This window comes from Orbicella franksi, chromosome 11, assembly GCF_964199315.1.
Source record: "Orbicella franksi chromosome 11, jaOrbFran1.1, whole genome shotgun sequence".
In the NCBI taxonomy this organism is placed as follows: domain Eukaryota; kingdom Metazoa; phylum Cnidaria; class Anthozoa; order Scleractinia; family Merulinidae; genus Orbicella; species Orbicella franksi.
The window spans coordinates 26,754,364-26,778,530 of NC_138155.1; the positions used below are offsets into that span (position 1 = coordinate 26,754,364).

The 24,167-nt window shown below is 40.3% G+C and overlaps 1 protein-coding gene across 2 annotated transcripts; it reads left to right on the forward strand.

The window, feature by feature from the left end:
* Window positions 1-174: 174 nt before the first annotated feature.
* LOC145460595 (uncharacterized) lies at window positions 175-23,793 on the forward strand. 2 transcript variants are annotated; one of them, XR_014039869.1, is made up of 21 exons: window positions 175-499; window positions 1,012-1,095; window positions 1,955-2,137; window positions 3,912-3,960; window positions 4,849-4,944; window positions 5,119-5,186; window positions 5,305-5,394; window positions 6,009-6,104; window positions 6,526-6,687; window positions 8,024-8,092; window positions 8,739-8,868; window positions 9,850-10,037; window positions 13,371-13,508; window positions 14,038-14,107; window positions 15,482-15,609; window positions 15,723-15,854; window positions 16,248-16,360; window positions 16,743-16,891; window positions 16,989-17,208; window positions 17,797-22,648; window positions 23,667-23,793. XR_014039869.1 is itself a non-coding variant. In XM_081445465.1 (20 exons), the coding sequence occupies exons 1-20, from the start codon at window positions 434-436 to the stop codon at window positions 20,378-20,380; spliced, it is 4,815 nt and encodes a 1,604-aa protein (XP_081301591.1). In that variant the 5' UTR covers window positions 175-433; the 3' UTR covers window positions 20,381-23,291. The 2 variants fall into 2 exon arrangements, 1 of the variants encoding a protein (XP_081301591.1); XM_081445465.1 differs by lacking the exon at window positions 23,667-23,793 and having other exon boundaries at window positions 17,797-23,291.
* The last annotated feature ends 374 nt before the right edge of the window (window positions 23,794-24,167 follow it).

A 24,167-nucleotide genomic window follows, 5' to 3' on the forward strand; every position in this document is an offset into this window, starting at 1 on the left:
TATCTCACTTCCGATTTCCTGAGTTTGATACTAGGCCATGTTTCAGCACAAAATGAAGATATTTTCAACATGTTTGAAAATTTATCTTATCCCATGCTAAAATACTCCAAAATCATGCCATATCCAACAGCACAAAATACCCAGGAGTTTTAGCAATCAAGTCAAAAAATATAATAAATGCGGGAACGTCTCATTTCTACGGTGTAGGGAAGGGAGGGGCTCGCTTTGCTTCAGCTTTAGCTTCCTAGTTTCTAGCTTCCTCATCGTTCGATGAGCTTGGCTTGGCTACTAAGCTACTGGGACTACTCATCATTGTTTATGTGGAAAGTTGCCCATAAAGTGGCTTCGTATCTTCCGGGCAATATGTGATCGGTAATGTCGCACCGTTTCTGCTACTCAGTTCGGTTTATAGAAGAAAGTTCTGCAAACAGAGATGACCACCGCTATGAAAGTTCGTAAAGTACTGATTCCCGCGACAGAGCAAATTGATTCTCACACGGTATGTGGTCGAGTTTGTGATCATACTGTTGGTAGTAAGTCTTAAATCTGTACGTTTACGATAGCGTTTTGTTTGTCGATCGGTTACGAAACCTGCATATCGTATTGATCTGAAGCCGAGATGACCTGTCTATGTATACGTATTTCATGGCCAAAATGTTTGAGATCGAAACAATTTGAAGGAAAAATCTGTTAATCTAATGTCGCAATTGGCATAGAAACTTCATACAGCGATGCAAAATCACCTTATTGCAGCGATTTCGACACAGTAAGCATATTTCGCAAGGGTTATTTGAGGTCGAGCTTTCATGGTAAACATTAAAGTTTTATGATTATTAATCTTTTGATGTTGTGATAACTAGAAATAATAGCAGTCTTTATTTATTCAACAATTCAATAACATCAATTGGAAGACTTGACTGCATAAGGAATTCAACTCAAAATGTACAGTGTAGGTCAATTGCAAACTTAGATCAGGGTATACAATTTAGATCTAAGATGTCTATTTTTTAGGTGTACTACATTGAAGTTTACATAAGGGAATATTCTTGGATTGTGACAAGAAGGTATAGAGAGTTTTATGGGCTGCATGAGAAGGTCAGTATTACATGTAAGCTCTCTATTATTCAAAAATATTTAAACTGTGTGATGCAAAGGTGATGAATATGCCAGGCATAAGTAGCTGTATTAAAGGAAAGGAAGATCTTGAAAATGAGGTGCTGGGTTATTAATGTTTTGGGATTTTGTTGGCTATTTGTAAAGCTCATTGAACAAGCAAGTAAATTCACAGTCATTGGTCCTATATTTTAAAATCTATATTAGGAGGCAATTTATCCATCTAAGACGATTTGTCTGTGTAAACATGGATAAATCGTCTAGGTGTAAATTTGGTGTTTCACCAAATTATGTGGCAAAACCTGCCTTTAGCTGATTTGTCTGCAGCGGCACGTCTTCAAGAAGTAATTTATCTAAAGGCAGAATCAATAGCATTTTTGCTGGCGTCATTGTTTACAGACACAGAGAAGGCATCAAGCTAGACACAAATTGACTACTAATATTTAAAGTGCTTGTGAAACTTAGTACAGTAATTGGCAAATATTTTTGGCTCTTTGGGTGTAATATGCAAGGAGAAATTGGCTTTCAAAAACTGCAAAATTTCTGGTTGGCAAAAGCACTAATGAGCTCATACATTCTTTGTATTCAATACATCAGACTTGAATTCCTTGGGACAGTCAATTGTGCTGTGCCCTTTCAATATTCAGAACTAAATTAAATGTTTTTGTAGCTCCATCAGAAACTGTATTGCTAAGTCGCTAATGAGGCAAATATTGAAAACAAAGATTTTCCTTATAACACCTGGAAGATTTATCTGTCTCATGCAGATGAATAATCATCCCTGGAATATATTTGGCCATTGTATTTCATTATTTTTTCCTTGATCCTTCAATATACACAGCTTGTAAAAAATCATGGAGTGGATCGCTCTCTAATACCTCCAAAGAAATACTTTGGATTTCTTCAGCCTGAGTATGTGGAAAAGAGACGTCAAGCTCTGGAGGCATACTTTGAAATACTGCTGTCAACGTTTGCTGAGAACCTGCCGAAGGAAGTTTTGGAGTTTCTCGAGACTGACAAATTTGTAAGTGATTATGATTTTGTATTACATATAGTTTTTTATCATTTTTGATGAAATAAAACATGTTCTCTTTCAGGGATGTGTGCAGGTGCGTGTGGGAGGGAGAGGGGGGGGGGGGGGCAGGGTGTTACCTAACAAAGTTTTTTTTTATGAGAAAACCTCCTCTCCAAATCTTACACTTTTAAACAGTTATCATTTTTGACACAAAAGGTAGCCTTCCCACATACCTTTCGTAGACTAGTAAGATGATCTTAAATAGAACAGAGTGACTTGGCCCAGTCAACTAGTACATAGTTACTCTAGCTGGGACGGATACAGGATTTTAGAGAAGGGGGTTCGAGATATGGACCAGCAAAGGCAGTTCCCTGTAAGGGATCTGGAAAATTTTTAAAATTGAGGCCCTAGGAAATGGGATTTCCAGTATTCTGAGGCCAAGTCAGAGTGTTATACAGTAATGTCTCATTTTTTTAATTTAGGGGCTTTAACTGAACCCCCAAATCCCCTAGACCTCGTAGATCCACCCCAGGCTGGTGTCTTAGTCAGTTTAGGCTTTGCCCTTGACAATCAAAACAATATCCATATATAGAGGATATTACATGGTGATGAGAAGATATGAATTTTATGTTCGAGTGAGATATTGTTCTTGCCACAAGAACATAAAATTCATATCTTCGAGCCAACATGTAATGTTCTTTTTATTATATGGAGAAACCAATTCAACAAAAGCAAAAGGTGGGAATCGTGACTTCATTGAATGATACGACACTCACAAAGGTGACATACGGAAAATACGCCACTCGGGTCCCGGATGAAGTGGCGTATGGAATCTACGAGTGGTTTAGTTCCCAGTAAAACACTCTTCTCCATATAATAAACTTGAATACAGGCTTTTAGCCAGGATTTGAAAAGTGGGCATCCAAAGTGTGCTATGGGACCTGCTCAAATGAACAATTCATAAGGCAACATATGAAAAATAAAACAATTTTCTTGAATAAGTGGTCATCCACAGGATGCCTGGACACCCATCTCACTATGATTTGGCTAGAAGCCTGCTTGAGTAGTTCAGCCTCAAAGAGGGATTTGAAAACTTACTTGGACATCATCCCAATAAGATTGGACAGAAAGATATTGTTTAAAATTCGCCACACATCTTGAGACAAAAAAGACTAAATTTGATTATCCAGTGGTCATGGAACTGCATTTACTTAACTTTAAATTTATATTTCTTTGTTTTAAAAGTATTTAAACAAGACATTGTAAATCTTAGTTACATTCAAGTAAAAGGAGCACACAACCTGCCTAATTTAAAAGCAAAAGATATATTATTATGAATTGCCTGGTTCACTTTGCTGGTTCATTTGGTTTAACTTACTCATTTGGCTTGTTCACCTGGTTCACTTGGCTCCCTTGTCTTGTTCACTTGTCTGGTTCACATGGTTCACCTGATTACTTCACTGGTTCACTTTAATGAAGTCTGTAGGTTATTCATTAAGCAACAGGAAATTGAGATAATTGAAACATGAAAGTTAATTATATTTTCATTTGTGGATAGTGAGAAACAAATTTCATACTGTACTGAGAAAAAAATTAAACATCTGGAAATCAAATTTCAGTTTCCTGTGAAAAATGAAATTTCCAGACTGACTTTTTTCATTTTCTAATGGGCCAGTCTGTGGTAGAGTCTAAAAGCTGCTTATATCATTAATTTAAAAAGTTCGTACTTTAGCTTTGAATTGCTTGTTAGTATTTATTAGACTTATCTTATGCCATCATTCAGGATGTTTGTGGAGTAACTCATTCATTGGCAAAAGAATTGTTCACAACAGGTAAGAGCCAGGATTCATTTTATTAGTAATGGGTCACTGCATGTATTTCACTTTAATACTAAACATTTCCTGATGTACTTAGCATGGAAAGGTAATTTTGTCCAACAGTAGTTGTCTGTAGGTTTAATGCGTCAGGTGGACAGACAGTGAAACACTGAAAAAAATTATTAATTAATGTTGAGTGCAATTCACCCTGTGTTTACCCTTAAAATTGTCACACAATACACTGGATACTGTCATGACATTTTAATGTAGAATCATGGGGTAAAATGGAGTGTGTACACACTGCAATTTTGTTGTACGCAAATTTTAGTGCACAATTTTCCACAACATGCCGGGTCCTTTAGATATAGTGAATCTTTGTAGAGTTTAATATGTCCTTTTTGTAGGTTCCAAGTTATACTCATCTCAAATAGATAGGCTTGGGAACTCAGGTGCCTAAAAGGTTAGCAGGGTGCTAACTACCGTATGCAGAGGGGAGGTATCCATGGCAACCCTGGAAGTGGAAACCACCCCAAGAAGGGGCCGCCAACTGGCACTGTCACTCTGAAAAATATCAGTGGAAGCAGCTTACCTGACCAAATACATACGAGAAACCAGCATACCAAGAGGGGGGGAGGGAGGAGAGTGGGAAAGGGAGCAAAAATCTGCAAAGATTCCCCAGCATGAGCAGTGCAAATGATCTGGAAAGAACTGCACATGTAGTGCAGTAAAATACAAGTGCCCTGCGAATCCCCTGTGGGCCACCCAACAGGTCCCATACCGTAGAGGGGCAGACTGCTGGTTGCATTGTTTTGAATCTAACTTTGCCCAAATGATAGTTAGCCACACTTTTATTACTACAGTAAGCTGATCTGTGGCTTAACTACTGTTCTCTATTTGTTAAAGGTGATGAAATTCTGATCAAAGAACAGCAGTTCACCATGACTCCTCTCCAGTTGCATTGTGTCACAAGCAGGTTTGGCATGGCTGCACCCACATGTGGTATGATCGAGTAAAACAGGTTTTGATTATTAAATGCTTTGGGTTCACTAAGCCAGAGGGAACAACTGCTGAGCGCAAGTTACCAGGCTTGAGTTTTGTTACACCCTACAATTGAGTGGATCAATTTTTGTGGTCATTTTGAAAATGGACAAAGTTCGCTGTTTATTTTCCCAGATTCCCATGTTCCACACGCAGAGATAGGTAATCTCTATGACTTCTTATATCAACTGAAACACTTGAAGGTAAGTACAAATTTATTAATAGTAAATTCACTCTTTCTTCAGTTCTCTTATTAACATTTCCATCAAGTTGACTGAATTTTGTTAAACTTAATGTAATGGTATTTTGATGCACTTTCAGATTTCTGGCAGTAAGAAGCTGGTAGAACTTAGTGACAACATAACACTGAAATGTAACCTCGCCATTTTCAAGGCCTTGACAACACTTGAGGTATATAACTAAGCTTTCGTATCAATAAATAAATGTTACGAGACAGTAAAACTTACATGTAGACAGACAGTCGGCCGGTCAGTCAGGCAGGCAGTCCATTTATCTCTCCATCTGTCTGTCTTTCTGTCAGTTACATGTGTAATCTTTCTATCCATCCATCCATCCATTCATCCGTCCGTCTGTCTGTCTGTCCGTCCATCCGTCCATCCATCCATCCATCTGCCTGACAGTCAGACAGACAGATAGATGGTTAGTCAGCTTAATTTTTATGGATATTGTCATGATTATAAATCTAATTCTTGAAAAATTGATATGATGTACTTTGTTTTATCAGAATCACTTACAGTTGTAGTAATTAAAACGAAGAAGAAGGAAATGGAACATTTTCCTTAGATTGTTATAAGCTAGGCAGTACATGTACAGTACATCAATAAGTTTTTTTTTGTTGTTGTTAATGTAGTTTTTCTTACAAGCTGAGCATGTCGATGTCCTTTAACTCATATTTTCCTGTTCGTACAATGTATTTTGTAATGATTAAAGGAGTTTATCAGTTACAATAGTTGATTATCCTGTCAATCAGGCAGCTGTTCCAAACATGTTCGCATTTTATTCAGATTGACAGTTGTGATGTGGAGCCATTTGAAGGAATAGGTTATGTTCAGGGTCATGTTGAGAAACTTACTGTTCACCATTCTGTCCATTTACTGAAGGTAAGTCAAACCAGAAGAAAACCTATGGATGCATCACCCAGGTTTTCTTCTCAACAAAAGTACAACAACATTACTGAGAAATAATGTTATAAAATGACTTATCGGTCTGATGATCGCTTCAAGCATGAAACTCGAGTAACTGTCAACTACAGTGTACTGTAGTTTCTATCTCAATTCGTATTTTGCTCTGCATGTATTTGTATCGAGCACTCTTGTGATTGTGTGAAACCACGTCAATCTATTTTTCTTTGTTTAAAATTTAATTACATACAAAACTACATCCGGGACCCGAGTGGCATACTTTTCATATCCTCACTAGTGAGGATGTTTTGTTATCATTTTCCGCTTTTTCATGGTTGTTGATCACTCTTGCAGTGAAATATAAGATTAAGCCTGTAATCTATTGTCTGATTATTTTCAGGACATGCTGGTCGATGATGAGATTTGGGAGCAAGGAGTTTTGGAGAGTGTTGAAGCCGATGGTTCTGCATCACTCAGTCCAGCATTGGACTTCCGAACTTGGACAGCTTTGATTGACGCAGATTTTAGCAGGAATGACCTGCCCTATATTGATGAATCAGTGGTGAATACTACATGATTTACTGTTATATTACTTTAAGTTCCAGAAAATATCCACACTCTTTTTCCCCCTTCCCCCCACAGAAGGGATTGGAGTTTCCACAGAGGGGATGGGGGTTCTGTAACAGCAAAAAAAATTCGAGAAACGTATGAAGCTTGATTGAAATTTCCAGAGGGGTGGGGTCCCTTCCATGGGCGAGGTATGGATATTTTCTGGAACTACGCATTAACAGAGTGAAGATTGACTTCTGGAAATCTCAGAAAGTGGCCTGTTAAAGAACTTTGTGTGAGTGTATAGTTATGGTCCTATCATGCCAACAATGTCAGAACAAACTGTAGACAGTGTTAAAATCAATGAAGATATGATCTACAACATGCAAATTAAAAGGCTAGGTGGATTTTGTGGTTGGGCAAGTGGGTTCTGCCCGTAAGCAATACTGGAAGGGATTGAATTGGGGGGGGGGGGTTAGCGAGGGGGATTGGGGAAGGGGAGGGGGCTGGTGAAAATGACTCTCAGGCATTACATCCAGGTTTGGGCAAGTTGGAAATTGAGTAACATCAAGGGCTTATAAAGCATACTCAGCCATAACAGATGTTACAGGTTTTGGCCCTTATTGGTCGCCCTGGGGCAAAGTCATCATTGTGTTGCGTTCTTGGGCAAGACACTGTAAGTGGTGAAATGTTTGGCTCTTTGGGTGTAATATTTGAGGAGAAATTGGCTCTCAAAAACATCAAAATTTTTGTGTGGCAAAAGCGTTAATGAGCTCATACATTCTTTGTAAAATTTTGAGCATTTATACCCGCATCGCACAAAAAGTATTTCATACATCGCATTCAAATTCCTTGGGACAGTTAATCGTGCTGTGCCCTTTTAATATTTAACAATTATTCCATGAAACCGCGTTGGATATGAAGTGATAAATAACCAACCAGCGCGTAGCGCGAGTTGGTTATGATCACTTCATATCCAACAAGGTCGAATGGAATAATTGTTTTAGTATATTCTTAATCGGGTTTTTGCCGCCGATTTTTATTTCAACAATTTTACAGAGCGGAAAATTTTTAAACTTGGCGCACTGTTTTCCATATAAGGTAAAACTCCGACTAATGGCTCATAGTCGGAGTTTTTGAGCCAATCAGAGAGCTAGAAATGCAATAGTCGGAGCTGAGAATATACTAATCAGTATTAATCTCTTTGTAGCTCCATCAGAAAATGTATCGCTTATGGTAATGAGGCAAATATTGTAAACAAAGATTCTCCTATAAGCTACCTGTATTCAAAATTCAGCTAGGAGTTTAAATATTTACTGACCTTTCGTCATGTCTTGTTGAATTGTTAGGCTTTGATGCCAAATGTCACTCATTTGAATCTCAGCCACAACTTGATAGATACTGTTGAACATCTTCAGGTAGAACAAGCTTCATCGTGACCTGTGCCTTTTTTTATTTCTAAGACGAATCAACTTCTAATTTTTCTTGAATGAATCACTTTTCCAAGCACAACTTCCTCAGTAATGATAATGATTATGATGTTCACTATTGTATTACATTGAAAGTCTAATTCCTGGATGGGGGGCTACTCTAAAAAAGTTTTATACAGGAAGGCTCAAATACTGCCCTGAGATTCAACCCCTTACCCTTTTGTATACCATTTTGACAGAAAAGCTACCCCTTTCAAATACCTTTTATTGCAAAAGGTAGCTCTTTCATATATATACCTGCTTTGGAACACTGCATCCCTTTATAAAACCTTGGAATGAAAATGTAAACCAAAAAACAAGTATTACTTGTTCAGTCCATGTTGTAGTGGGAGTCAAGATACTCTGATTTCACTACCCTTTCATATACCTCAACTTGTGAAATCCCTACCCTTCAAGCCTGGAAAAGGTACTCCTTACGGTTGGGCCTCCCTGTACAGGCCATTATAGGGAGTACCTCCCCCCCCCCCCCCCCCACCTCTTGGTATGATTGCTTTTAATTAATTTTTGTATTCTTGTAATGAAATGCCTTTCTAAATTAACACACAAGTCAACAAAAAACTGTTGTTTTTTAAAGGGTTTGTCGAATCTGGTAGAGCTGGATTTGTCTCACAATAAAATAGCAAGTCTTGGAAACAACTTGAACACAAGACTTGGCAACATCAAGAAAATAAACCTGGCTGGAAATGAACTAGAAAGTGTGGAAGGTACTGAACCATTTTAAGTTTTTTTTGTATTTTAAATTTGCTTTTGGCTTCAAGGATGTCATCACTTTGTTGTTCAGTAGTACATGTAGTTTCTTTCAGTATAATTATACCACACAACTGAATAGGTGCTTTTCACGTCATCTGATTGGTGAACTTGGAGGTGATAAGCTGTGTGCTCAGCCAAAAAGACACAAACTGGCTTCCCGTTTTGCTTCAGTTACTGAAGAGGAAATTTTTTGGTCGGCTAGCCAGTGTGGTATGTACTAAAACAGTTGTTCACCTCAGTGTTGGTGACACGGTGGATATTTTTCCCCACTTTGGTGAATAATTGTTTATTATCACATTTGTTAATGATTGTCACACACACTGGTTACAATACTTACTTATTCAAAATGATGACTTCTACCACTTACAATACTAAGACTACACTGCTTACATTACTTACAATACAGTACAATTACTTACACTACTTACAATACTAATACTTATACACTACTTACAGTACAACACAATAACTCGTGTCTTATTATTACTTAACAGTACCAGGTGTTTCAATAAGCGCCGACGTCCGACGAAGAGTGTCGGCTACTTCGATCAGAGACGTCGGCTACTTTTTTTCTCCATTGAAGTACTTAAAGAACAATTCTCTCAAACGAAATTAAAATTTATAACGATGATTGTAAAAGTAATAAAAAAAAAACGTTATTGCTGGTAAGAAATCGTCCTTATTTTTATACACAATTTGGTGCCCAGAACGCTGGAAATAGCGTTTCAGAGCTTCCATGTTTCAAATATTTCTGGGGGACCATGCCCCCAGACCCCCTAGCAAAAGGGGCCTTACAGCCCCTTCTTAATACCGTCGCCTACTCTACTCCAATTGGCTGCTTACTTCAAATTTTATTGAAACCCCTGCAGTACATAGATCATAACAAATACTTCCCATGGCTATTAGAAGCTGACTGAAAGTTCTTTTTTTCTCAGGACTTGGCAAGATGTACTCGCTAGCGGATCTTAACCTCAGTGAGAATAACTTCACAGATATAGGCTCAGTGCTGATGTTAGGAGAATTACCATGCCTGGAAATTATCGACTTAAGAGAAAATGCCATGACAAAAGAACCCATGTACCGCATTAGAGTCTTTACAGCATTTGATGACCGGGCAGAACAAGTTAGTAAAACTGTTTGATACTAGTTATGTGAGTGTGTTTTACTGGACTGGTGGCCTTAGCTTACTGTAAAATCTGAGCTTATCCCAGCTAAAGTACAAGAGGTGATCAGGAGAAATTGCTACTCAGCTCAGCATTTGTTCACATTGTCCTAATATTTTGCTTCATGGTACCCTTATACCCTTATACCCCTTATACCCTTATACCCTGATACCCTGATACCCTGATACCCTGATACCCTGATACCCTGATACCCTGATACCCTGATGCCCTGATACCCTGATACCCCTATACCCTAATACCCTTATACCCTTATATCCCTTATACCCCTTATACCCTTATACTCCTTATACCCTTATACCCCTTATACCCCTTGTACCCCTTATACCCTGATACCCTGATATCCTGATACCCTGATATCCTGATACCCTGATACCCTGATACCCTGATACCCCTATACCCTAATACCCTTATACCCTTATACTCCTTATACCCCTTATACCCCTTATACCCCTTGTACCCCTTATACCCTGATACCCTGATATCCTGATACCCTGATACCCTGATACCCTGATACCCCTATACCCTAATACCCTTATACCCTTATATCCCTTATACCCTTATACTCCTTATAGCCTTATACCCCTTATACCCTTATACCCCTTATACCCTTATACTCCTTATAGCCTTATACCCCTTATACCCCTTATACCCCTTGTACCCCTTATACCCTGATACCCTGATATCCTGATACCCTGATACCCTTATACCCTTATACTCCTTATACCCCTTGTACCCCTTATACCCTGATACCCTGATACCCTGATACCCCTATACCCTAATACCCTTATACCCTTATACTCCTTATACCCCTTGTACCCCTTATACCCTGATACCCTGATATCCTGATACCCCTATACCCTAATACCCTTATACCCTTATACTCCTTATACCCCTTGTACCCCTTATACCCTGATACCCTGATACCCTGATACCCCTATACCCTAATACCCTTATACCCTTATACCCCTTATACCCTTATACTCCTTATAGCCTTATACCCCTTATACCCTGATACCCTGATACCCTGATACCCTGATACCCCTATACCCTAATACCCTTATACCCTTATACTCCTTATACCCCTTGTACCCCTTATACCCTGATACCCTGATACCCTGATACCCCTATACCCTAATACCCTTATACCCTTATACCCCTTATACCCTTATACTCCTTATAGCCTTATACCCCTTATACCCTGATACCCTGATACCCTGATACCCCTATACCCTAATACCCTTATACCCTTATACTCCTTATACCCCTTGTACCCCTTATACCCTGATACCCTGATACCCTGATACCCTGATACCCCTATACCCTAATACCCTTATACCCTTATACCCCTTATACCCTTATACTCCTTATAGCCTTATACCCCTTATACCCTGATACCCCTATACCCTAATACCCTTATACCCTTATACTCCTTATACCCCTTGTACCCCTTATACCCTGATACCCTGATACCCTGATACCCCTATACCCTAATACCCTTATACCCTTATACCCCTTATACCCTTATACTCCTTATAGCCTTATACCCCTTATACCCCTTATACCCCTTATACCCCTTGTACCCCTTATACCCTGATACCCTGATATCCTGATACCCTGATACCCTGATACCCTGATACCCCTATACCCTAATACCCTTATACCCTTATACCCCTTATACCCCTTATACCCCTTGTACCCCTTATACCCTGATACCCTGATATCCTGATATCCTGATACCCTGATACCCTGATACCCTGATACCCCTATACCCTAATACCCTTATACCCTTATACTCCTTATACCCCTTATACCCTTATACTCCTTATACCCCTTGTACCCCTTATACCCTGATACCCTGATATCCTGATACCCTGATACCCTGATATCCTGATACCCTGATACCCCTATACCCTAATACCCTTATACCCCTTATACCCCTTGTACCCCTTATACCCTGATACCCTGATATCCTGATACCCTGATACCCTGATACCCTGATACCCTGATACCCCTATACCCTAATACCCTTATACCCTTATACTCCTTATACCCCTTATACCCCTTATACCCTGATACCCTGATATCCTGATACCCTGATATCCTGATACCCTGATACCCTGATACCCTGATACCCTGATACCCTGATACCCCTATACCCTAATACCCTTATACCCTTATACTCCTTATACCCCTTATACCCCTTATACCCTGATACCCTGATATCCTGATACCCTGATATCCTGATACCCTGATACCCTGATACCCTGATACCCTGATACCCCTATACCTTAATACCCTTATACCCTTATACCCTTATACCCCTTATACCCCTTATACCCCTTATACCCCTTATACCCCTTGTACCCCTTATACCCTGATACCCTGATACCCTGATACCCCTATACCCTAATACCCTTATACCCTTATACTCCTTATACCCCTTATACCCTTATACTCCTTATACCCCTTGTACCCCTTATACCCTGATACCCTGATATCCTGATACCCTGATACCCTGATATCCTGATACCCTGATACCCCTATACCCTAATACCCTTATACCCTTATACCCCTTATACCCCTTGTACCCCTTATACCCTGATACCCTGATATCCTGATACCCTGATACCCTGATACCCTGATACCCTGATACCCCTATACCCTAATACCCTTATACCCTTATACTCCTTATACCCCTTGTACCCCTTATACCCTGATACCCTGATACCCTGATACCCCTATACCCTGATACCCTTATACCCTTATACTCCTTATACCCCTTGTACCCCTTATACCCCTTGTACCCCTTGTACCCCTTATACCCTGATACCCTGATATCCTGATACCCTGATACCCTGATACCCTGATACCCCTATACCCTAATACCCTTATACCCTTATACCCCTTGTACCCCTTATACCCCTTCAAAACTGAAGGACAAACAGTACAAACAGATAACCTCCCCAAAGAGTTACAAATTTAAAGTGAAATCAAAATTTTTGCTAATACTGGGTCAGCTTAATCCGCTTTTGAACAAACCTGTCCTGAGTGGAAAGAAGCACTGTGAGACTGAAGTGTGTCGCCTAGGACAGAACACAGTGGCTACAGGATGTGTTCAGACCATGACCCCTTAATCCATAGACTCGTCTGCTAGCCTGCACACCTAAATGAAGTTTATTGACCCAAAATTTCTTGTGATATGACGGTGAAAGCAACACTGAAAGCTGAATACTTAACCTTACGTAAAATAAGGTAATTGTGATTATTCTTAGGTTCAACTTGATGGCCAATGCCCATCAAGCAGAGAGATGAACAGAATTCGTGAACTACTCCAGGAGGAACTGAATTTTGAGATCATTAATTATCCAACTCCACCTCAGTATCCAATGTCGAAAAAAGGCCACAAGAAGGTAATTTAAAAAAGAAGTTTCTATGCATACAAGTCGTTCTTCAGTGCATTGTCTAACTTCAGAACGAAAGCCATGCATCGCACTCGTCAGATGTAGCATGTCTCAGCTTTGTAGCCTTTAGATGAGCGAGTCCTAAATAAAATTGTAGCTGGTCTTTTAGAGTTGTTAGTAGTTTGTCTTTTCAGGTTAGTTGCTGACATCAACACATCTCTACCTTATTAGCCACCATGTTCAATTTGAAAATGCCGAGTTTTGAAGTTGAGACCTTTGCCATGAATAAGAAGATTGCGGGTCAGGCCCCTGTTGTTCGAAGGCTGGATAACAGTATCCGCAGAAGAAATCGCTATCCAGCGGATAAGTGTTGACAAAACAAACCATGCTATCCACTGGATAGTGATTTATCCGGTGGATAGCGTTATCCACCTTTCGAACAACCCGGGCCAGATTATTTGCGCTTCAAGAGGTTTGTGCTACGGGAGAAAAATTGCTAATGTCCAAAGCGTGCAACTTTGTTTTGTTATTTTTTTAGGCCAAAAGCATTGATAGGGTAATAGCTCTGGATTCTGCCTCGGATATTCAGCCAAGTTCGTCCTTAACAGGTAGAGTGAACGTTTAGTTTGAATTATGGTTGTTGGGAGATAGACTTTGTGGGTGTTGTGAGCGGCAGAGAAAATAACAGTCACAACCAGCGTATTGCCGACGGCATACACTTGCCATACATTTGCCACACATTTGACATACATTTGACATACATTTGACATACATTTGACATACATTTGACATACATTTGACATAAATTTGACATACATTTGCCATACATTTGACACACATTTGACATACATTCGACATACATTTGACATACATTTGACACACATTTGACATACATCATTGTTTACCATGCAGTTGCCATACATTTACCATTCATTTACCATACATTTGCCATACATTTACCATACATTTGCCATACATTTGCCATACATTTACCATACATTTGCCATACATTTGCCATACATTTGCCATACATTCACCATATCTTTACCATATCTTTACCATACATTTACCATACATTTGCCATACATTTGCCATACATTTGCCATACATTTACCATACATTTGCCATACATTTACCATACATTTGACACACATTTGACATACATCATTGTTTACCATGCAGTTGCCATACATTTACCATTCATTTACCATACATTTGCCATACATTTACCATACATTTGCCATACATTTACCATACATTTGCCATACATTTGCCATACATTTGCCATACATTTGCCATACATTTGCCATACATTTGCCATACATTTGCCATACATTTGCCATACATTTGCCATACATTTGCCATACATTTGCCATACATTTACCATACATTTGACACACATTTGACATACATCATTGTTTACCATGCAGTTGCCATACATTTACCATTCATTTACCATACATTTACCATACATTTGCCATACATTTGCCATACATTTACCATACATTTGCCATACATTTGCCATACATTTACCATACATTTGACACACATTTGACATACATCATTGTTTACCATGCAGTTGCCATACATTTACCATTCATTTACCATACATTTGCCATACATTTACCATACATTTGCCATACATTTGCCATACATTTACCATACATTTACCATACATTTGCCATACATTTGCCATACATTTGCCATACATTCACCATATCTTTACCATATCTTTACCATATCTTTACCATACATTTACCATACATTTGCCATACATTTACCATACATTTGCCATACATTTGCCATACATTTACCATACATTTGCCATACATTCGCCACGCATTTGCCTTACATTTGGCACACATTTGCCTTACATTTGCCATAAACCTGCCATACTTGTATGGCAAATGTATGTCACACAGGTTTAGTCTCAGAACTGGAAGCGTTTTATGAAAATTCAAATTTTCACCTTTGCTTTACAGACTCGAACTCACTTCTCGATGATACCGACGCAGAATTTCGTTCCCGAGTGGAGAAAATTCGCCAAATGGGAGGAGATTCTTGGCTCAAAATATTTGGTGAGATACAAGGAGAAGAAGAAATGGCCCAGGTTAGGGCAGCCTTCATTATTATACATAGTGACGTAAATTTCCTGGTTAATGGCGATTTTTATTTTTTCTAACTGTTCAAAAGTAATTACTATGTTTTTTTTTGTCATTTTAGCTCCAACAGAATGGTCAAGCCTGTCTAGTGGACGACAATGGTCAAAGTGAGCCTGCAAGCGATCAGCCGTCTCCCAAACTTGACATGATCAGTGGAGCTAGTGCTAGTCTGAGCATTTCATCAGAACAACAGGTTAGGGGATGTACATGTGGCTAAAGCAGTTGCACAGTAAAGTCTTTTTTATCCATGCGTTATGACGCGTGATGCAAGTAACTGTTTGTTAACGATAAGCGTTCGTGATTTCTGAGTTGAGGTTGCTGATGTACAGTAGTTGGGGAAAAAAAGGCAAAGTTGAACCTGAATAGTGATTATATCAGTGAATATATAGCTTATAACATAATGCAGGATCACAAGGCTGCATTTCGCTAAGGTATGGTGTGAACCAGCCAATGTGCACCTTAGAAAATTGCGCTTTTGAGCGTTTAAAACATGGTTAATTAGCTTGCTTCCATTTAAGCATACAGCTTGTGTTGTACTTCCTTGAAGTAGTGATCAACTTGTTCATTTGATTTTATTGTTCTCCAGGAGACTGCGGACGCACCGGGCGAGAACGAGGCTCATCCACGTTGTTTACAGTTTGGCTTTGCGCCTGAACTGGAAAGACTTGTTCACGACAAAGTAGAATCAAGCGCAGACCTGTACGTAATGTAACTTTAAAAAACGTTTTGCTTCACGGTTTGCCTTCATAATTATGTCACGGTTTGCGCATACTGAAAAGTTTAGCTTAAATATTTCAAGTTCGTCGTTTGTAATCCGTGTTAATCTTTTCCATTCTTGGCCATCCTTGTTACTTTGTGGTTTATTACTATTATCGCTTTGATGTTTCCTATGCTAGTGAACTATTATTTTCAGGTTTCCTTTAATTTAAAGGTTATTTTTTTACGTGGCCAGAATAACTCAAAATACCATGACAGAGCTCATTTAATGGTCTTCATTTGTCTCGTTATTAGAAAACTAAAATCCGTCTTTACTAGTTTTAAATTTGGAAAAGTGATCATGGACCTCTGAAATCCATTGCAGGACCTCGGGTACATATATGGTGGAGGTCGAGGGAGAGGAGCGTAATAGAGGAATCACCGAGGAAAGGATGCTTGGAGTGGACCTTTTTAAAGGGGTCATTATCGAGATACAAATCACTACCGGCAAGACATTTGCCAAGCATAATTTGGGTAAGACTAGAATTCAACCCATGATTTAACTTTTGTGGGGGGCTGTTTGTTTATTCGTTTGCAACAACTAGTTTTCTTTGTCTTTGTCATTTCCCAGAGGACATCAGCAGTGTGGACATTTTGAAAGTGCAGGACGTCTTCTGTGTAGACATCCGCGACGTCTTTTCCAAGGAATGGCGACGTCATCACGCGGATGACAGCGACAGTTTGACTTCCGATCACAACAAGGACTATCGACAAGTGGCGAGGTACCGCATGCGCTCAATTGAAGATGCCGCTGAGCTGTTTGCACTGCTTTACAAGTTCATTACTGAAAGGTAACGAGTTGCCTCTTTTTTATTCGTCTGTTTCTCTCATTTCTTTGTCTTCTCCGTTTTTTCTTTTACTATATCTCTGAGGTAATACTCACGCTGTGATTAGTCAGTAGCGGGTCGTACTCTACTGTACAACTCGCTAAAATGTGGAGTAGTTTTTGGCGCCAAAATGTCTCTTAATTTATCGTCAAGTTTTCTTAACGTTCATGGCAAATAAACGAGTAGAACTTTTCGTTTTCGAAAAAATTTTGATATGTATTAATTTGCTAACGACTCAGCAACGATTTCAAATTGAATCGTTTTGCTTTTGACGTAAGTCTATCGAATGGTCTACTGAACAACTCCATCACACAGGCCCGCGCGTTTCACCCTTGGCTTGCCATAAATTGAAGGGGAAAAGATCGGTCCGCAACTTACAATACGGACCTCGAATTCGGTCATTAAGAGTTATTTTTTGCCCGTTTCCCGTGTAGTAAATCTTCATTGCTTCTGTGATCTTGTTGAGGAGTTTGTCATTATTGATAAGGTTCTCTGTCTATCTAGTTTATGTTCATGTTTTTTACTCTAGTTATTTTTCATTAACCTTTGCAGGTCATCAAAGGAGTCTATTCCCAGTGTATACGTACAAGAACCGCTTGTAGATGTCTTCCCAAGGAATATCGTAGACTGGCCGAATCCATTAGGAGTACAACAAGATCTCTTGCACAAGTATTTTGACGACTTCCTACACGAACCTGAGCAGGAGCCATCCTTGCGTAACAGCGAGGAGAATCCATCAGACCGCAGTCGTACGCACAGGATACAGACTATATATCAGGCCCTCCATGCGGAGTTCATAGACGTGGGGTGCTTAAGGCATGATCGCTCCGGGCCCTCGCCAGAGATGGTCCGTTTGGTTCTGTGGTCCGGTTGCCTTCCGTATGTTCGCCCAGAACACGAGCTTCCAATTTGTCTGTTGATGACAAATGTCAACATATATTTGTTGCACTCATCGCATTTGGACGCACCCGAAGGCGTACGCGCCTTGAAAACATCCAGCGATTTGTGTAAGATTCTGCAATGCTTTTACAGCTTTCCCGTCCGAGAACTGAACGAGGTGGTGTTCGGATTCTTCGATCAGGGCTTTAGAATGGAGGTTAAACTTGATGGGCCTCGAGGGACCTTTACAGTACTCACGCGTGATGCCGAAAAAACGGACAAATTTCTAGAGACATTGAGAGAAGTCCTTGGGGAACCCCTGAATGACGAGCAATCTGCAGTCCCTCGCATCAGGAGACAGTTTTCCTCTGAAAGTCTCCCCAAGCTAACATTTCCCAACGAGGAGAAAATTAACAAATTGAAATCCGAACTGGCAAAATCTGGAGCAGTGTCTCCCACGGAAAACCAGAATCTGCTAATGTACTCAATTGTCCGAGAAATTCCCGACTGTGCCTCGTTCAGCGTCCAAGAAACCGGAGATCTTACGAAGATGCTCCGAAGCTTGATCGTCATGAATTCGCAGATTTTTCTGTGTGACGAAGATCATGTACACTGGCCACTGCCCTCGTTCGTGCGGGCGCCGCCGTCCACACCGCAGTGGGTGGTTACCAAGTCTCAGGTAATCAGTAAAATTATTGGAGTGGATGTGTTTGAGCTCGCAAGCAGTGTGTGTGATTTTTTTGGCGTGTTTGGTCTCTCACTCATCTTCGACCGCGACGAATCCGAGTCAACGTCCGCCGACGATCAACATTGCTGGCACCTAATTTTCCGAGCCGCGGACGAGCGTACACAACTTCAGCGGTCTCTCTCGCAAGTGTGGAAGGACAATTTTCAAGCTGATCTGAAAATCACTTACTCCAAACCCAAGTCTTCCCCAGTCCTTCACGACGACAAAGATCCTAAAGGCTTACTCGAATCCACTGCTTCGATTGGCCTTCAAACACCTGTGGGTACTCCTGTGGAGCAGATGTCTAAAAAGACCCATCGGAGGGTGGGGTCGGACAGTCTGCCGATTTTCAAACCAAGCATGGTGAATAGCTTGGAGAGCTTAGTAGCGCTGGACAGAAAGGTGTTAGATGGTTTCTTTCATAAGTGGATTTCACAGAAGGAACAGAACGAAGATGAAACTCTTCTCCATGTCTTGTGGACGGGTTGCACGCCTTATCTCTTCCCTTCGCTAGAATTCAAAGTTTGCATCTTGCTAAGCAACTTGTATGTGTACATTTTGGCCGACAAAGAGCACAAGGCTTCTATTAACAAGAAGAAAGGAGTGAAGCTGCGGATTTCAGAAGGCGCCGACTTGAAAGAGGCTAAGCCTACCATTTGTTTTAATTTCATCTCTATCAGCAAATTGCGCCAAGTTTGTGTGGGTTTGTTTGATCAAACGTTACGACTCGAAACCGAATCCAAAGAAGACACTTTCACATTGATCACACGTGATTTTCATCTCACGAGTACTTTTCTTGAACGTTTGAGCACAATTTTGTCGTCAAATCACACCGGCGATTCTTCGCCTCCGAGTACCGACACGATTCCGACGAGTATCTACGACTCGCAATCGATTAGCGATGTCGATCCGCACACGTTTACGAAAACGGATTATCAACATACGAACAGTGGCGTACGGTTCGTTTATCCGAACGATGACACGCTGGAGATTCTCAAAGACGCCATGGCGGACTTCAGTCGTCAATCCGTTAACTGCAGCGTCCTCAGTGATGTTATTATCTTGGTCTATCTCTTGGTCTTCCACGAAACAGAAACGGCACAGGAAGAACCTCGCACGCTTATCATCATGGACAAGTCTTTATGCCTCTGCATTGAAGACCATGTCAACTACCCGCTGCCGTTATTTGCAACGGGACTTCCCGAGAACCCGCAGTACAACGTGCAGGACTTGCGTGACATCAAATCGTTGTCACGCGTTGAATTCAGTGACTTCAACTCGTGCGACTTTAAAATGGTTTTCTCGCCGACTCGACTTCAAGACGAGGATGTTCCCGATGGGTTTGATTCAGCCAGTATAGGGGAGTTGTGCGTTATAACACATCATATACCCGACCCTGAAGAGCATGATGTGTGCTGGTGGATTGTAGCGCAGACGTACGAGGAGAAAGAAAAAGCGCTGAGTCTTATCTGCAAACTCTGGGCCGACATTCATGGCGGAGCTCTACCAGTCATGAAGGCCAAGAGCTAGAAAATCCGCGGTATTTGCTTTGGTCCCGAGAACGAAGCTCAAGAGAGTAAACGCGAACGGTACAGTTCCATGATACTTGAATTGACATGTCAATAAATGAGCTTGACTACGAAAACATCAAGACGGACGAGTGTGGAGAAGCAGAGAGTCGAACAAGTCGATTGATAGACAACGAGACGCGGAGAGGACTGGTGATGGCGTCCTGGCTCGTTCCAGGCTCTTTTCACTGAACGCCTTGTACCAATAACACTCCCTAAAATGTTTGAGTAGGTTTTGATACCTCTTTGACAGCTCTCTGTTGGTTTTCCAAACTTCTCGACCAATTGAAGAGTCAAAACCCAGCACGTGCCGTTTATCTGCACGTGGCTGTCTTTACTGCTCCGCATCCAAGTAACTTAGTTTTTTTTATGAGAAAGAAAAGGGGAATCCCAACATAAAGATGGCAGCAGTCAATTAAGAACTTTTTTGCCCTGAAAACGTTAAAAGTACCAAGTTTGAAGGCATCTCCTTTCGAGAAACAGTAGAGAACTGGATATTTGATTACATTCGTTTAGGTTGCGTAGTCAAAAGACTTTTTTGTGACCAAAATCTTAAATAAACATCATTGACGAGCTCTCTGGTGATTCAGTACCAACACTAGAAAGTTATTTTTGGTAGAAAATAGCAGAGAAAGCCTGGGCGTTAATTAGCGAAGAGCATTCGTGTAGAACTAGAGAAACACAAAAGAGTACTCTTTGAGCTACCTTCATATAGAAAGTAACTGTGAAGAGGTTTCGTCCGTGTTTTTACCGAATTACAGCAGCATTCATGGAGAATTCGAATTTTCTCCCTCCCAAAAAGACCTCTATTTCATATAAATGTCACTTGTAATACAGAGCATTACCATATATTCCAATAATGTATTTGTATGGTAAATTAGAAATCAAAGGTTTTATTTATCAATCCAAACGGTGTATTTTGATGTAGTACTTCCTATAATAAATAATAATGAGTAGTGCTTTCATTTGTTCCTTAGCTTTCTATGTTCCTCAGCTTTCTATGTTCCTCCGAATCCTACTGTCGTATGTTTGGCGTGGTTGGGATTTTCTGTGTACTGCGGGAAGGCATCGTTTGTGGTTGGTTAATTTGATTAACTTCAACGCAGTTGAATTGAAGTTTCAAAGTGAAACACGTTTGAAACAGTTGCATTGTGTCCAATAATTCGTTACAACCAAATTGCACACAAATGGTTCGTTCCCAGCCTAACTCTTATGCTTGGTGCCTCTGCATCAAAATGAGGCAGGGCACAACTCAGTCTCCAGTCCGTGGTTTGTACCCAGCCTTCTTCCTGTACGTTTTGCCACTGCATCAAAATGAGGCTTGGCACAAAACGGTCTCAAGTCCCCAGTCGTGTGATGAGGAAGCTGCGAAGGAACCTGGGCAATTGTAAGTGAAAAATCCTACAATCAAAATGTCCTAAAGATGACCATGAGAGTAAAACTCATCTTGTTCTGCATCATATCTCGTTTAAGACATAGACGTTGCGTACAAAGTTTCTTGTCTGCAGAAGGCTTCCCAGTCCGCGAGTACTAGATCTTTCGCCCTCGGGGGAAGGGATGGGGGCTATTTACACAGACTGTGCACCACCTCACCGCACCCAAAACAAAGGTTTTCCGAATTCTAATACTCTTCCCGTAACGGAAGTTTTTCGGTTCGGACCTCGCCTCTTCCTCACTTTCAGACTCGAATTTGTGAAATAATTGCCCCGTGACATTTTTGGTGAATTATCCCTAACATTTTCAGTTGCAGGCTAATGTCCCATAACGTGAAAAGAGATTAATTATGGGCGGCCTTCAAGTATCCTTCTAAAAATCAGTCTACGCCACTTAAAACGTAAAGCGTATCTTTAGTAAGATACGCAATACCTTTTTAACTTGTCGCAAAAAACCCAATGCAATTTCTCGTTTTCATTTGAATTGCAGATAAATTTTTTCATTAATATTCAGTTATTCGTCTTTCGCTCTCTCGAGTAAAGCGATGGCAAACGACTATAACTTGAAAATCGTTCTAAAGTTATTCCTGAGCAAAGAAACCTGCCAAGTGAACATTTTTAGCAACGAAAACCGTCAATATTATGATGACAGAAATTTTGGACAAGAGCTGAAAGCGTATATAGTTACCGGATAGTAAGAACTTTGTCTTGAAGCAATGGCCGTCAACACGTGCAGATTCAACGTCAAAAACGCTCTGGATAACGGTGATTGAAGTAGTTCAGGATCTTTCTGAAAGGTAACAAAGCTATTTTGTGTATATTGGTTGCTGCCTCGAACGATTACTTTAAAAGTTCTCCAAGCACAGGCATTTTATTTGTTACAAAGATTTTCTAGTAAACATGAGCGTGAGTTTAACTGACTTGTCGGACTAATTTGCATAAAGTTTAACTCGTGCGGGAGCCTGTACAAATTATTGTTATCTGATCAAGAGCAATGGATAGTCTATATTAAAAGTTATTGTAGTAGAAAGAACAGTTTAGGATCTTCTTAAGGCAAGGCATATATAAGAAGATGGGGAGGGGGAGGGGAAGGAAATATTTACCTTGTCATTTGTTCTCCCACTCCATAGGGAAACATTGTTCGCATCGCTACTGAAAATTCGCGATCTGCGAAATACTGTATGCAATCTGGAAGACACTTTGAGACAAACTGAAATTTGCTGTAAAATTGGCTGAGATCGCCGCTACTTTCTATTTAAGACGGTCAGGATGGGGTTTAACTGAGTACTGAGAATCGGTCAAAATTTCAACTGTCAACTAAGAAATGATACATTTGTAACTGATATCTGACATCCGAGAACTGCAAAATTTGCTGATGGCGGAGAAATGGGTGGGTTGAAATTTTCACTAATAGTAGTTAAATCTCAGCGACCTTTACTCATAACTGAGGGCCTCCCAGGCGGAAGTGGGGAAGGGGGGGTGGGGGAGGTAGCATGCTCCGTTGACCTCTTAAAGATTGCACCTTTTCTCCCCTGTTCTCTATGAATAAAAGTTATTGTTGCCTAAATTTTTCGTCAGAGTTCCTTTTAATAGTAACGATATCTCTTGTCCCCTCAAATTGATACCAAAAATATCCCTTGTTCCCTTGATATAAATGATCGTGTTCCCTTATTCCCCGAAACCCCTGGGAGGTCCCCATAATTGAGATTCCGGCGCCCCCTTCCTCCCCCTCCTTGCACCCTATCCAGACCCGCTATTAAATGAGCATTTGTTAAGTCAGCCTTTTCTAATTATTACGTTATTGTCTGTCGTTAGGTAACAAACTGTGTTACCATGCCAGTGGATGAAGTTCTTATGACTGACATGGACAGACAGACAGTACAATAATGGTGTTCTGTGGTCCACAGGTTAGTCTGTGTCTGTCACTTGCTACAAGCAAATATTTTTGTGTTGTAGTTATTAATACCACTCCTTCACTCCTTTGACTGAAAACACTTTCAAGAGGCCTAAGAGGTGTCAAGAGGTGTCATTTGTTCAATGCTTTAACGCCATCCATCTCCAGTTTCGTCTTCGATCGTCCTGTTTGTCCGTTTTCAAGTTGTGTAGAACGAGCTCCCCCAACTTTGTATATTATATTATTTTCATAGTAAACCATATCTTACCATCGCAATATCTTTCGTATTAAGGTGTGTCAAGAGGAAGCTCCTGTGATTAAGATTCACGGGCAGTGAGAAGCATAATGTTTCGAGTTCTCAAACCGCAGGTTAGTAAGTCAATTGTTGATTTATTCATCGCTAGGATTGACAAAATTCGTGC

What these genes read in the sequence shown, in the direction of transcription:
- LOC145460595 (XM_081445465.1), top strand. Translation starts at nt 434, where the DNA reads ATGACCACCGCTATGAAAGTTCGTAAAGTACTGATTCCCGCGACAGAG. An exon ending in TTCTCGAGACTGACAAATTT is followed by an intron (nt 2,138 to 3,911) that starts GTAAGTGATTAT and finishes GCCATCATTCAG; the next exon opens with GATGTTTGTGGAGTAACTCA. An exon ending in GCCAAGTTCGTCCTTAACAG is followed by an intron (nt 14,108 to 15,481) that starts GTAGAGTGAACG and finishes TTTGCTTTACAG; the next exon opens with ACTCGAACTCACTTCTCGAT.